Genomic DNA, 15,152 nt, shown 5'->3' with positions numbered 1-15,152 from the left:
ACACTCCTCATCTTTGTGGATTCGATCTCTCTGACATGCTCATTCATTCAAATTTCCCTCAGGACCTCCTCTGTGCCCAGGCCCATGCTAGGGGACACATGGAGGGGAGTATTTTGTATTGTGCGGTCAGGGAAGATCTCTCAGGGGAAGTCATGAGCAAGTAGAGACCTGGGGAATGAAGAGAAGCCGGATGACTGAGCCATGGTGACTGAAGGGGACAAAGGCATCAATCAAGAAACTGGGTCATGAAATTTTTTTTCCTGAGGAAGATTGGCCCTGAGCTAACATCTGTGCCAACCTTCCTTCACTCTATATGTGAGATGCCGCCACAGCATGGCTGACGAGTGGTGTAGGTCTGTGCCTGGGATCCAAACTCACAAAACCCTGTGAATGTTTTTATTTTATTGAGATATAATTGACATATACCACTGTATTAGTTTTAGATGTATGCTCTTTTTTTTAAGCCTGGAAATTTATTTGTTAATTACACTATGTGACCATTGAGCTTTGAGTCATACAGAATATAAAAATACAGAATATAAAAAATTCAGGATCCTGGCGCCAGCCCCATGGCCGAGTGGTTAACTTTGTGTGCTCCGCTTCAGTGGCCCAGGATTCACACATTCGGATCCTGGGTGTGGACCTACACACACTCATCAAGCCGTGCTGTGGCAGCATCCCACATAGAAGAACTAGAATGACCTGCAACTAGGGTATACAACTATGCAGTGGGGCTTTGGGGAGAAGGAAAAAAGAGGAAGATTGGCAACAGATGTTAGCTCAGGGCCAATCTTCCTCACCAAAAAAAACAAAAAACAAAAAACAGGATCCTGACCGCTAAAGATGCAAGCCAACCCTTCCAGAATAAGCACCACTTTACTTAGAATGATTTGAGGCTCTCTTTGAAATGACCATGTGTGGGAAGCATGTGCCTCTTCAAATTTGTAATGTTTCTTCCAAATATTGCTTGGCCCCTAGGAAATGCCCCTTCCTAGCTGCTTTCCTGACTCCAATCCAGCCTACAGTCATGACCTTACCCCTTACTCCAGAGGATGAGGTGAGAGTCCAGATGGATTCAAGTTTAGGGACAGAACGAGTATAACTGACACTATTTGGTAATTTTTATTTTATTTTATTATGTCAAGATTTTTTTTTTAAAGATTTTATTTTTTTCCTTTTTCTCCCCAAAGCCCCCCGGTACATAGTTGTATATTCTTCATTGTGGGTCCTTCTAGTTGTGGCATGTGGGACGCTGCCTCAGCGTGGTCTGATGAGCAGTGCCATGTCCGCACCCAGGATTCGAACCAATGAAACACTGGGTCACCTGCAGCGGAGCGCACGAACTTAACCACTCGGCCACGGGGCCAGCCCCAAGATTTTTTTATTTTAACGGTTTTCAAGCCTACAGAAAGAAACAGTCCAATTAATATTCATATAGCCTTTATCTAGATTCATTAATTTGAAGTTTGGGCACATTTAATTCTTTCTCTCACACACACACACACACACACACACACACACACACATCTTTTTTGGCTAAACCATTTTAGAGTTAGTCATTAGTCCTTAAATCAATACAGGAAAAAGTTTCGAGAACTTTTTTTGAGAACCACATATCTCACCAGGAAACTCAGCAGGCCAGATCCTCTTAAACATCTCCAGCATGTGAAAAAGCCAAATATGCGTAAATTTCTTGAACTGAAACATTAATTCCAGAAGTCTGAGTCACTGGAACATTTCTATATTTAACTCCAAATAGTTCCAGGGTTCGATGATGCCAACTAAGGAAATAATCGTGGCAACAAGCAGATTCACTAAGTTTTGTTTAATATTCTTACTTTTTTTTTTTTTAAAGCTTGGCACCTGAGCTATCATCTGTTGCTAATCTTCTTCCCCCCCTTTTTTTTTCTTCTTCTTCTTCTCCTCAAATCCCCCCAGTGCATAGTTGTATATTCTAGTTGTAGGTCCTTCTGGCTGCTATGCCGGATGCCGCCTCAGTATGGCCTGATGAGCGGTGCCGTGTCGGTGCCCAGGATCCGAACCAGTGAAACGCTGGGCCGCCGAGATGGAACACATGGACTTAATCAATCACTCAGCCACGGGGGCCAGCTCCTCACTAAGTGCTCTTAATCATTGCCTGCCGTGGCCAATTGCATTTTGCAAAGATGGCTACGACAATACCTCCCATCCTACACACTCTTCTTGCAACATCCCTTTGACACTACTCCCATGGATGGGGTGGGGGGATCCATGTTCCCTTCCCGAAACTGGACTGGCTTTGGTGACTGACTGATAGAATGTGGTAGAAGAGACACTGCTTAACTTCTCAGCTAAGTCAGGGCAGGGCAGGCTGCTTCCACCCTCTTCATGGGAAGCCTCAAGTTGGAGCCTCGAGCTACCGGATAAGCTGTCCTACTGCCCTGAGGCCGCCATGATGAGAGGAAGCCCAAGAGCCGATGAGGAGAAACCACGTGCAGAAACTACAGGAAGCCAGAGAGGTGGCTGCCCAGCCCCAGCCCACCAGCCACCCACCATTCCAGTTCTAGCCTTGTGATCTGCAACCACACGAGAAGTCCCAGGCCAGGACCAGCCAGCCAAGCCTTCCTGAATTCCTGACCCACAGATACTGTGAAAGATGATAAAATGATTGTTACTGCTCCAAGCTACCAAATTTCAGGGCACTTTTTTTTTTTTAATTGTGGTAAAATACACATAACATAAAATGTACCACCATAGCCATTTCTAAGTGTGTTGTTAATGGTAATGTTAGGTATATTTACATTGTTGTGCAACCAATCTCCAGAACTTTTCATCTTGCAAAACTGAAACTCTATACCCATTAAACAAATCTCCATTCCCTCCCCCCGGCCCCAACCCCCTGGCAACCACTATTCTACTTGTGTTTCTATGAGTTTGACTATTCTAGATACTTCATATAAATGAAATACGGAATTTGGTTTTTTGTGACTGGCTTATTTCACTTAGCATAATGTCTGCAAGGTTCATCCATGTGTAACGTGTGTCAGAATGTCCTTCCTTTTTTTTTTCTTTTTGAGGAAGATTGGCCCTGAGCTAACATCTGTTGCTAATCTTCCTCTTTTTGCTTGAGGAAGACTGTTGCTGAGCTAACATCTGTACCACACTTCTTCTCTTTTATGTGGGATGCCGGCTTCGTGAGCGGTGCTAGGTCGGTGCCTAGGATCCGAACTTGTGAACCCCTGGCTGCCGAAGCCAAGCATGCGAACTTAACCAATACATCACTGGGTCTGTCCCCAGAATTTCCTTCCTTTTTAAGGCTGAATATATTCCATTGTACGTATACACCACATTTTGTTTATCCATTCATCCATCAATAGACATTTGGGTCACTCCTACCTTTTGACTATTGTGAATAATGCTGTTATGAATACAAGTGTGCAAATGTCTCTTTGAGACCCTGTATTCAATTTTCTTGGATATATACCCATGGCGCAGCTAGTTTTTCAACAACAACTATTCAGAACAGCTGCCAAAAGTGAGACTTTGTAACATAAAAGGGGTGGAGAGCAGCTATGGCGCAGATCAGGCTCCTGGGTTTAAGGATTCCGTAATTACAGAATTACCAGGCGGCTGCTCACCGTTAACCAGGCAGCCTTTCACTCCCACCTGCACATTAGAATTATCCTGGGAGCCTTTCAGCAAATCTAAGGCCAGTCCCCGCCTTCAGAGACTCCGATTAATTGGTCCGGGGTGGAGCCGCGACATTGGGATTTGTACAAAACGCTCCCCAGTTGATTCTAAAATGCAGTCAGTGTGGGGAACCACGGAACAGAGATCTGTGTATTGCTTCATTCTAGTCTCAATTTTTCTCCTGTTCTCCCTGTTAGAACCATGTAACTCTCAGGGCTGTTTAAAGATGTCGGGTTGAGCTCTGGATCTCTCTCCTGGCCCTGGACAACTTTTAATCACACTTTTTATTTTATTTATTTTTTTGAGGAAGATTAGCCCTGAGCTAACATCTGCTGCCAATCCTCCTCTTTTTTGCTGAGGAAGACTGGCCCTGAGCTAACATCCATGCCCATCTTCCTCTACTTTATACGTGGGACGCCTGCCACAGCATGGCTTGCCAAGCGGTGCCATGTCCGCACCCGGGACCTGAACTGGCGAACCCTGGGCCGCCAAGAAGGGGAATGTGGGCACTTAACCGCTGCGCCACCGGGCCGGCTCCTATTTCCCCAAATTTTAAGCATTTCCTTGCAATAGGTTAATTCAAAAGCCCATGCACTATGTGAACGATAATGGGAGCCAGGTTGTCTCAGTGTCAGAGGGGGTACAAGTATAGAAAAGGCGAGGGCTGGAATGAGTCCTATGGGATTGGACTGGAGTTACAGGTATCTGTTAGTTTCCCGTGGCCGCCATACCCCAGTTCCACAAGCCACGTGGCTCAAAACAACAGAAAGGTATCGTCTCACAGTCGTGGAGGCTAGAAGTTTGACATGAACGTCTGAGCTCTCTCTGAAGGCCTGGGGGAACGAACCCTTCCTTGCCTCTTCCGGCTTCTGACAGTTGCCAACAATCCTCGGCATTCCTTGGCTCTTAGATGCATCACTTCTGTCTCCGCCTCTATTGTCACATGCTGTTTTCCCTGTGTGTCTCTCTCTGTCCCTTCTCTTCTTATAAGGATACCCATCATATTGGATTAAGGGCCCACCCCACGCCAGTGTGAATTCATCTTAATTTAATTAGTTACAGCTTCAGTGACCCTTCCAAATAAGATCACATCTTGAGGTTCCAGGGGGAACACGAATTCGAGGCGAGGGAAAGACCAACCCGGTACAGGTATGAGTGCATGTTTTAAATATATAACGACGCACATAGAAATAACTATATATGTTTATGTGTGGAGCTAGCTAGCTAGCTGGATCGAATAAGTCTGGGATGTGGTCAAAAATAATCTAGTGGAGTTGGGGGTGGTCAGTGGGTGGGAGTCAGGAAGCGAGCTTGGCTCTGAGCTTCTAATCGTTGAAGATGGATGATGGGTAGATGAGGGTTCAGTTGACTCTCCCTTCTGTTTTTGTATATGTTTGAATTTTTCCATAATACAAAGGTTTTTTAAAGCCTCATTTTCAAGTTCTGAATCCACAGCTATCAGACTACGCTGTGCTGCTTCTGGACCTCAGGGAAAGATGCCAATGACAGGATCAAATGACCTCTGCACAGGAAAGACGTTTAGAAGTCACGGAATGACTGGGCAGCAGAGGGTTATATCAAGTATCTTTTTGACGAACCTTTGGAAATAAACACATGCTGAGTTGCCTTATACTATCGACCTGAAATGTACACGGACCTGAAAAACAAAGGGAGTGGAACTATTTTCTTTTTTTTTAAAGATTTTATTTTTTTATTTTTTCCTTTTTCTCCCCAAAGCCCCCCGGTACATAGCTGTGTATTCTTCGTTGTGGGTCCTTCTAGTTGTGGCATGTGGGACGCTGCCTCAGCGTGGTTTGATGAGCAGTGCCAGTCCACGCCCAGGATTCGAACCAACAAAACACTGGGCCGCCTGCAGCGGAGCGCGCGAACTTAACCACTCAGCCATGGGGCCAGCCCCAGGAGTGGAACTATTTTGAAGAGCTAAAAGGGATCCTTAGCATTAAATGATTTCTTAGTTAATATATTGACCTTGAATGTGACCCCTAAGACCCATGGCTTGTAGTCATTTGTAATTGGTTAGGGAGTGACCAGAGCTATTACCTGTGGGTACAGAATAACTCTTGAAAAATGATCACTTTGCGAAAAAAAAGCCATGAAAATGAAGCTAAGTGCTCCAGAAATTCTTTTCTTTCTTTCTTTTGAGGAAGATTAGTCCTGAGCTAACATCTGCTGCCAATCTTCCTCTTTTTTGCTGAGGAAGACTGGCCCTGAGCTAACATCCATGTTCATCTTCCTCTACTTTATACATGGGATGCCTACCACAGCATGGCTTGCCAAGCGGTGCCATGTCCACACCTGGGATCCGAACCAGGGAACCCCGGGCCGCCAAAGCGGAACGTGCACACTTAACCGCTGTGCCACTGGGCCAGCCCAACACAAATTATTTTCTCCTGCATTTCTACACTCAGTAAATGTCTAAAAGGGCCGCTTTTCCCACTACCTCCTTATACTTTTCTAAAGCTTATAGGGAAAATTTAATGTATTTTCCAACGTATATCCTCAAATGTGGGGGAATATGTTTTTAAACTTTTCTTCTTGAAGTGAAATTCACATAACAGAAAATTAACCACTTGAGAGTGAACAATGCAGTGGCACGCACGCTCACCATGTTGTCCAACCACCACCTCTATCTAGTTCCAAAACCTTTTCATCACCCAAAAAGTGATGATTTATATCTTATAAATCCCCCAGAGTCTACCATGACTTTGCTAGGCACACAGTTCCAAAAGAACTGGAAAAGTTTAGCTTTACAGCTTAATATAACTTAGTATAAACAATTCTTTCCATCATTTAAGAACTATCATAAACTTCGTTCATTAGGTGATCATTCATTACCAACATCACGTTGCAGGACATCCTTTCATTCCTGGTGCCTGTCCTCTTGTGCCAGTAATAACTCCCTCATTATTGGGATGCCTAAAAAAGCTCCCACAAATTTCCAAAGCGCCCCTCAAAGGAGCAATACTCTCTCCTTGAGAACCAGTGGACAGCCAAAAAAACTCATTAATTTCCCACATATCCTCAAGGGGGCGACATCGTCTCCTTGAGAACCAGGTGGACCAATGATCATCTCCCGGCCTGCACTTCACTGCGTCCCATCTCTCCAAGAAATCCAGAGTTGGGTTAGCAAGGAAGAAAGAGGAAACAGCTATTGGGTTGGCGGTCAGCAAGATCCCACACATCATAACGCCTCCCTTTGGCCAATGGTCTCCTCGCTTCTTCCCCAGGTGTTTCCAGAGGCTGGAGCCAGGAGCTGATGGTTCTTTCACACTGTGTAATGTCTTCTCTGGAAAGGCCTCTTCATCCATCGTGCAAAGAACCCGCCCTAGAGCCACCCCAGGAACTAGAGAAATAGAATCCTTTGCTAGAACAATGATGTCCTACGAGAAGAAAGAAACAGGGACCCTGGAAGCATGGGTCGGACTTAGGGGCGTTACAGAAAGTTCCATCTCAGAAAAATACACGGACCTGCCAGCTCAATGACATTTTAGAGGTCCAGAGGAAGAATTGTGGAATTTGGGGAGTTTCTTTTTTCAGAATAAAAGGGCAAGTTGCTAAGTCTTGCGCCTCCCCCTGCCCCCCCCCCCCAACACACACACAGAGTGGGAAAAAGCCACAATGTTTGGTGGCTCTCTTGGAATTTTGGACGCAACTTGTATCATGGTTGGGAGATTTGCTCTCACTCATCAGCAAAGAAAGGTCTAAGGCTGCTGGGGCCCTGTGCAAAAGAAAGTTCTCCAGCAGGTCCAAGATGTATTGCCAAGGACTCCGCCAATTGGGTCTTCTAACCTAGCAATCCAGGCATTCTCAAGAGGGGTGAACACACTACAATTCCCTTGTCTGTTCTCCTATTGGTGGGCATTCAGGTGGTTCCCAATTAGAGACCATTTCAAATGGTGCTGCTGTGAATATCCTTGTTCATGCCTTTTGGTATGCACTTGTTGCTCGTATGCTTTTGGGTGGAATTGTTGAGTTGTAGTGCAGGCAAAAGTTCAGCTGAGGGGCTGGTCCCGTGGCCGAGTGGTTAAGTTCGCACACTCTGCTGCAGGCGGCTCAGTGTTTCGTTGGTTCGAATCCTGGGTGCGGACATGTCACTGCTCATCAAACCACGCTGAGGCGGCGTCCCACATGCACAACTAGAAGGACCCACAACGAAAGAATATACAACTATGTACTGGGGGGCTTTGGGGAGAAAAAGGAAAAAAATAAAATCTTTTTAAAAAAAAAAAAGTTCAGCTGAAGTCAATACTGCCAAGCCATTTTCCAAAATGTTCTAAGAGAATTCCTGCGTTTCTCCCGCGCTCTATTATAACTCTCTATACTTGTGTGCTCTGGTCACCAAATGCACGGAGGTTTTCCCACACCAAACAATTCTCCACCTGGGGGACACCAGCTGAGGCCCTACACTTTAGTTCAGTTCTGACACAATCTAGCTGGAATTAGCATGAGATCCCACAGGTTAAGGACTCAGTCCCACAAGACTGCCCACCCCAACTTCAGACTCGCATTGCAAGTGCTTCTGGTTGGCTATAAATTGGAGGTTCCCACAATCCCTCTGTTTCCTTTAATTTGCTAGAGGGGCTCACAGAACTTAGGAAAACTGTTTACTTTCTAGATAATCGTTTTATTATAAAGGATACTAAAGGATATGAATGAACAGCTAGATGAAGAGATGCACAGCATGAGGTCCAGAAGGGTCTCAAGCAGAGGAACTTCTGTCCCCGTGGAGTTTGGGGCGGGCCACCCTCCTGGCACATGGATATTTTCTTGTTCATCAACTTGGAGGTTCTCTGAACCCCACAGTCAGGGATCTTTATGGAAGCTTCATTATGCAGGCATGATGGACTAACTCATTGACCATTGGTGATTAAGTTAAGCTCCAGCCACCCCCCCCATCTCCCCCCACACCCTAGAGTTTCCCTCTCCAGAGGTGCAGGTGAAGGTTCCAACCCTCTGATCACTTAGTTGGTTCCCCTGGCAACCAGCTTCTATCTTCAGTGGCTTTCCAAAAGTCACCTCATTAACATCAACTCTGGAGTCGTTGAAAGGGGCTTGTATGAATAAGAAAATACATCTTTATCTATAGCTCTTACCACTTAGGAAATTCCTAGGGTTTTAGGAGCTCTGTGCCCAATACTGGAATAAAGACCAAATATATATATATTTCTTCATATATATCACAATACAGGGGCCGGCCCGGTGGCGCAGCGGTTAAGTTCGCGCGGTCTGCTTCGGTGGCCCGGGGTTCGCTGGTTCGGATCCCAGGTGTGGACATGGCACCACAGGGCAAGCCATGCTGTGGCAGGCGTCCCACACATAAAGTAGAGGAAGATGGGCACAGATGTTAGCTCAGGGCCAATCTTCCTCAGCAAAAAGAGGAGGATTGGCAGCAGATGTTAGCTCAGGGCTAATCTTCCTCAAAAAAAAAAAATCACAGTACACGTTATACCAATTTATAGTCCCTCCAGCAGTAATAGGAGAGTTCCAGTTGCTTCACCTCATTACAAACACTTGGCTTAGTCACACAATGGAATACTCCACAGACATGACAATGAGTGAACAACCACATGCCACAAATCTAACGCTGAGTGAAAGACGCCAGACACATGAGTACATAGTGCAGATTTCATTTGGAGGACAACCTTAAGGCAAATTAAGACAAAATTACTCTACACAGTTAGAAGTCAGCAGGATGATTACCCTGGAGTGGGTGAAGGAGGGTACCTGACGGTTACTGTATATATTCGATCAGAACATAATTACCCTTCCATCTCATTCCCAACACAGGCACAGACGAAGAGCAGTTACTCTGGTTAATTTGCTGGTTTCTTGTCTAACCTGAGCAGTGACTCAAGGGTCACAAGGATTGATAAGCTTGTTGTGCAGAAGAAAAAGAATGCTTTCAAGGAAGATACAACCCCCAGCTGCCACAAGTCTGATTGCCTAAGGGCTGAGCTGGAGTGAAAGAAACACGGGTTCCGCCTTTGTTTCTCCCCAGACTCCCCTTCTCAAGCCCCTTAGCTCTATAAAACCCTCTGCTTTCTTCTCTTGTTAAGGTGGATTTGAGAGAACCTATCCTCCTGCCTTCTTATGGCCAATTTGAACAACCCTTTCTCCATCTCCAAGCACTGATGTCTCAGCCGTGTGAGCTTATTGCACATCAGGTATATGAACTCAAGATTAAGAGGTCTGGGTCAGGGGTAGTGACTGGAGGGGAACCCCAGATGGTTTCTAATTTTCTCTTTCTTGATCTAGGTGACTACATGCTGTATTCACTTTGTGTAAATGTATCAAGCTAGATACCTATGATTACAAGTTTTTCAGTATGTATGGTATTCTTCAATAAAAAGGAATGAAAGAAAAAAAAGATAGGGCTAGTCCATGGACCTCTGTAAGCCTGGGAGGCATCAACCCTGGGGAATTATAAAAAGTCATTACCGCTTTGATAATTGATTCCTCTTGTTCTGAGAATTAGCTCTTGGCATATTTGTGGGTTCTATGAAGACCAAACGACTGGCCGCAAAGATCTCAGGTAACCGTGCATTATCTGATGCACCAAGTGACGAAGTGGGCAGACCCGGCAACACCTCATCATCACGTGGAAATAGTATGTTGGGGACTGAACTCCAGCGGGTCCTCAAGGCTCAAGTAGTTGTGTGAATAAGGTCTCACATGTCCAGTGTCCCACTTTCCAGCCACTGCAGGCAGATCGATTACCGTGGATCCTTTCCAATGGGAAGGTGGCCAATTTGCTTTCACTGGAATAATCATTTGCTGGGGAATTAGGGTTATTTCGCGCCGCCCCCCCCTCCGCCCCCGCTTTGGCCTATTTCTGCCAGCGTTACCATCCATGGACTTTACTTTTGTTTTCATAGTGTAATTTTTAAAAATTTAAACACGACCCTCATACAAAACACTGTGAGCGTGTGTCAAAGATGTTATTTAGCGCAATGATGGAACCAGAGGAAAAATAAAGATGGTTCAAGGAGGACCTGAGAAACTCACACGTGTAGACAGTGGAAAAACGAATGCTGGAATTGGGTTGGAAAATTTGATACAAAACTGGTCAACGTCTTTCAGGGTTGTGTTTTCCTTTTTAAAAAAAATTTTTTAATTGTTTATTTTTTTTTTCAGGAAGATTAACCCTGAGTTAATATCTGCCGCCAATCCTCCTCTTTTTGCTGAGGAAGACTGGCCCTGAGTTCACATCTATGCCCACTTCTTCTATTTTATATGTGGGACGCCTGCCACAGCATGGCTTGATAAGCAGTGTGTAGGTCCACACCTGGGATCCGAGCCGGTGAACCCCGGGCCACCGAAGTGGAATGTGGGAACTTAAAACCCCTGTGCCACTGGGCCGGCCCCTCAGGGTTGTGTTTTCTACCAGAGGAAAATCATTGTAAACTTGAGAATGTTCCATAACTTTATCGAGTCTGGACCCTAGTTGACAATTAAATGGTAAGCCAGACAGAGTAAAATCTAGAATGCCAGAGGGGTTTGGTAGATAACGTTCCAGTATAACACTGAAAAAGCATGGAGAAATCTTGCCCGATGGGATTCACTGGTCTTTCCATTTTTCTCATGACTTAAAGCAGATGGCCCCCTAGAATTGTGGAACGGCCTGTTGAAGCTTCAGAGATGGTGCCAGCTGGAGACCACAGCTTGAAAGGACAGGGTGCTGTCCTCTAGATGTGGTCTATATTCTCAGCTAGAGTTGTTTCGTCCATAACTAGAACACATAAGGTTCAGAAATCAAAGCACAGAAGTAGAATGGCATCTTTCACAATTACACATAATGACACACAGTATTTTTCCTTTCCATTCTCACAACCCTGCCCTACTAGCTTTTTTTTTTTTTTGAGGAAGATTAGCCCTGAGCTAACTACTGCCAATCCTCCTCTTTTTGCTGAGGAAGGCTGGCCCTGAGCTAACATCCATGCCCATCTTCCTCTACTTTATATGTGGGACACCTACCACAGCATGGCTTGCCAAGTGGTGCCATGGCTGCACCCGGGATCCGAACCGGCAAACCCCGGGCCGCTGAGACGCAGAATGTGGGCACTTAACCGCTGCACCACCGGGCCGGCCCCTCTACTAGCTCTTGGTGTGTTAAAGAAACCTTTTTTGAACAATTGAGTTATGAGCACGTGCCAACATTTTATTACAATCACGCCTGCAAGGAATAATGGTCTCTTGTAAGCCAAAGACTTGCTCTTGGTAGGGACATTTTACAGAAAAGAATGGTTAAATAACCATCATTAGACTAGAGACTAGATCCAGAAAGAAAAGATGATCTAGTTCAACATCAGGAGATTCTTGACTAGCAGTTGACTGACAGCTGTCAACTGGCTGGGCCACTAGTTTCCCAGAACGAGTTTCATCCCATCAAAATTCATTAGAAAACGTCTTAAGTATTTTATTAGGAACGCTAATTTCTTCCCTGAAGGACACTGTAAAAGCGTGTGTTCCAGACCAGGTTTGAGACACTTTTTTCTTTTACAGTAGGGTTAATCAATATATCAGGAGGTGATCCGGCGCCTCCGCCTCCAGATTCCTCTCTCACGAGAAAAAACTCACACGGGCTTCTTCTTAGTTCCTGGAATCTAAGTCTTCCTTGCCTTTGTCGGGGCCTGAAATAAGCTATTTCCTCTGCCTGGAACTTTCTCTTCTTCTTCATGTTTCAACTTAAACAACCCTCCCCCCCAATATAACAGGAGCCCCTCTTTCTTCTAATTTCCAGTTTCTTTCCCCTGCGGCATTATCGGTTTTTAAGTTCTATCTAGAAACTACGTTCCGACTGCCCATCACAGGGCTTGGCAACATACAAGGATCTCATAAAAGCCTGGAACGAAGATCCTCGGACATAGATAGGACTGGATAAATTTTTTGCAGGAGGCAATGGAAGGCCAGCTCTGATTAAAAAAATCTTACGGTGCTCCTTACTGCTAATCCTATGACCTTGACCCAATTAAACCCCGAGATTCAGTCTGCATCCATTAAAAGGGAATAACAGTAGCTCCCCTTAGCATAGCCGTGCGGGTTAAAAGGTTTTACGTTTGTATATTGTTTGAACCAGGTCAACGCTTCCGAGCCGAGCATTTATTGACAGCCTTCCACGGACCACGCTCCAGGTACTCAAAGTGCCCCCAAAGCGCCACCAAGGCCCGCCCCTCTCGCACCGCCCAGGGATGACGTCATCGACCGAGGTCTCTAATGACGTCATCTCCGGACCGCCTTGGCTCCATCCTCCCCTTCTCCGGAAACCTCCGACTCACGGCACCCGGCCTCCGGCTTTCGGTTATTTTTTTTCTCTCCATAGCCCGAATTCCTTCCCTCTCGTTCTCCCACTTAAACCTTCCGGCTCTTCCCGCCTTCCTTCAAACTAGCAATTTCCAGCTTTTCCCGCTTGCTCTAGGGTGAATTCCTCAAAGTCTCTTACTCAATTAATCGCCTCCCTAGGCCCGCCCTTCAGCTCCTTCTGTCTAAATCCCGTCACCCAGCCCGGCCTCATGCCACTGTATCCCCTCCTGCCACCCACCTGACGCCGCCTTCCGTTCTTTCCCGATCATCTCGATCCCTACTTTTTGCCCCCGTCCCGATCCGCTTCGGCTATTTCCGGCTCCCGAGGGCTTCCCACTCTTTCTCTGGCCACACCCCCATTGCCACCTTCGGCTCTTTCCGCCTCTCCCCGTCTCCCGCTCAGCTCTCTTCGGCTCTTTCCGCCTCCCCTCGGCCTCAGTCTCCGCCTTCGGCTCTTTCCGCCACCCTTCGGGCGCGCGGCCCGGGCCCCCCTCCTCCACGTGACGCGGCCCGGGCCTCCGCCTCCCGGTTCCCCCTCCCACCTCGCCCTTCCTCCCGCCGCAGCCTCTCGGCTCGTTCAGGCCGGGCCGCCATTTTGTGTGAATTTCTGACTGCGGCGGGGGCCGGGCAGCCGGGGCACCCAGGGCGGCCAGACAGACAGACAGTCGGCCCATCTCCGCGGCCCGTTTCGTCTCTCCCTCAAATCCTTTTTTTTTGTTTTTTTTTTTTTACCCTCCTCGCTCGCTCTCCTCCTCTCCCCTTCCCCCTCGCTTGCTCCACTGCGCGCGGCCCGCGCTCATTACACCCAACCACCCACCAGTGTCCGTGTCCCCCGGGTCTCCCGCCCCCGGGCCCGCGAGGGGTGGGGCGGGTGTCGGGGGGGCTCTCTCGCCCCGATGAGGGCCCCGCGCCCGTGAGCGTGTGACCCCGGGGGCGGGCTGCGGAGAAAGCAGGCGGCGAGCGGCCCGCCGAGGCCTAGGCCGCGCGCCCTACGCGGAGGTCGGCGCCGAGGTGATTCCGAAACCGATACAAAACAGCCCCCCGCCTGTCAGGGGCCCTCAGAGCCGAAGTGTGCCCCTCCCGCCACGCCCAAGCAGTCCTTTTTCGTGCATTAACATCCCCTCCCCCCCAAGGAACGATGGAGGCCGCGCCCGGGACCCCCCCGCCGCCGCCATCAGCGTCGCCGCCGCCGCCATCGCCTCCGCCGCCATCAGCGCCTTCGCCTCCTCCGTGTTCCCCCGACGCCTGCCCGGCCGCCCCGCACCTCCTCCACCACCGCCTCCCGCTCCCTGACGACAGGTCAGGCCCCCGGCCCGGCCGGGGCAGCGTCCCCGGGGGGAGGAGGAGGAGGAGGAGGAGGAGGAAGGGGGCCGCCGCCATGTTGGGCCGGGCCGCGGCGGCGGCGGAGGAGGAGGAGGAAGGGCGGGGTCGGTGGGTGTCTCTCGCTCGCTCGCTCTTTCTCGCTCGCTTTCTCTCCCGGCCTCATGCGTCTCCCCCCCCTCGCGGCGCTCGCCCGCTCTCCCTCGCTCTCGCTCTGTCTTTTTTGGGCGCCATGCTGAGGGGAAGGTGAGGAGGCGCCCCCCGGACCCCCCGCGCCCGCCCGCCCGCCCTGGGGAGGGGGCGCCGGGGGGCGCTGCGGAGGCCCGCGGGGGTCCTGGTGGCCCCTGCGCCCGGAGCCGGCCGCCACGGGCCCGCCCGCCCGTGTCCTGGCTTCGGGGAAGGGGATGGGGGAGGGGCTCCCGGACCCTTTTGGGGGGATATCGAGCCACCAGCCGCTCTTAGGGGTTTGGCGTTGGGGGGTCTCCCAGCCCCCGGCAGTATCCTTTCTCCTGGGGGAGGTGCGCCCTGCCCTACTTGGAGAGGCACCCTGGTTTTCTTAGGCAGAAAGTGGGGGTTCGTCCAGTCCTTTCTCCATCCTTCCCCGGGGAGGGGGTCCTTAGGGTGGGGGCTCTCGCACTTTTTTTTGGCGGGAGGTGTTTTCTAGTTATTCCCTAGCGGGCAAAATGGGTGGGTGGGGGGATCTTGAGCCCCTGTGATGGAAGCCCCTGCCTGATTTGGGGGGAGAAGACCCTTCCCCATGTTTTTTCCTTAAAGGGAGGGGTCCTCGCTTTTCGTAGGTAGGTGATGCGTTTTTTGGGGGGGGCGCGGGGGAGGTTTGGTTT

General features: G+C 48.7%; 1 protein-coding gene and 1 long non-coding RNA gene across 2 annotated transcripts in view; one reads left to right on the top strand and one right to left on the bottom strand.

Annotated features, from left to right (window-relative positions):
• Positions 1–11,100: 11,100 nt before the first annotated feature.
• On the bottom strand, positions 11,101–14,129 carry LOC123281057 (uncharacterized). The gene is made up of 2 exons (XR_011498388.1): positions 13,229–14,129; positions 11,101–11,419 (listed from the first exon to the last, which is right to left on the bottom strand). It is a non-coding gene; the product is annotated as an uncharacterized lncRNA (long non-coding RNA).
• The window catches only part of ZC3H4 (zinc finger CCCH-type containing 4), a 41,357-nt gene continuing 38,000 nt past the window's right edge, over positions 11,796–15,152 (top strand). Inside the window, exons 1-2 of the mRNA XM_070498287.1 lie at positions 11,796–12,987; positions 14,124–14,289. Of these exons, the coding sequence (XP_070354388.1) occupies positions 12,879–12,987; positions 14,124–14,289 (275 nt within the window). The 5' untranslated portion in view covers positions 11,796–12,878. The remainder of the gene's footprint in view (positions 12,988–14,123; positions 14,290–15,152) is intronic.

The sequence above is a fragment of the Equus asinus genome, chromosome 26 (assembly GCF_041296235.1).
Source record: "Equus asinus isolate D_3611 breed Donkey chromosome 26, EquAss-T2T_v2, whole genome shotgun sequence".
Taxonomy (NCBI): Eukaryota; Metazoa; Chordata; class Mammalia; order Perissodactyla; family Equidae; genus Equus; species Equus asinus.
The sequence above is the reverse complement of the archived record's forward strand: the minus strand, read 5'-3'. Positions and strand labels throughout refer to the sequence as shown.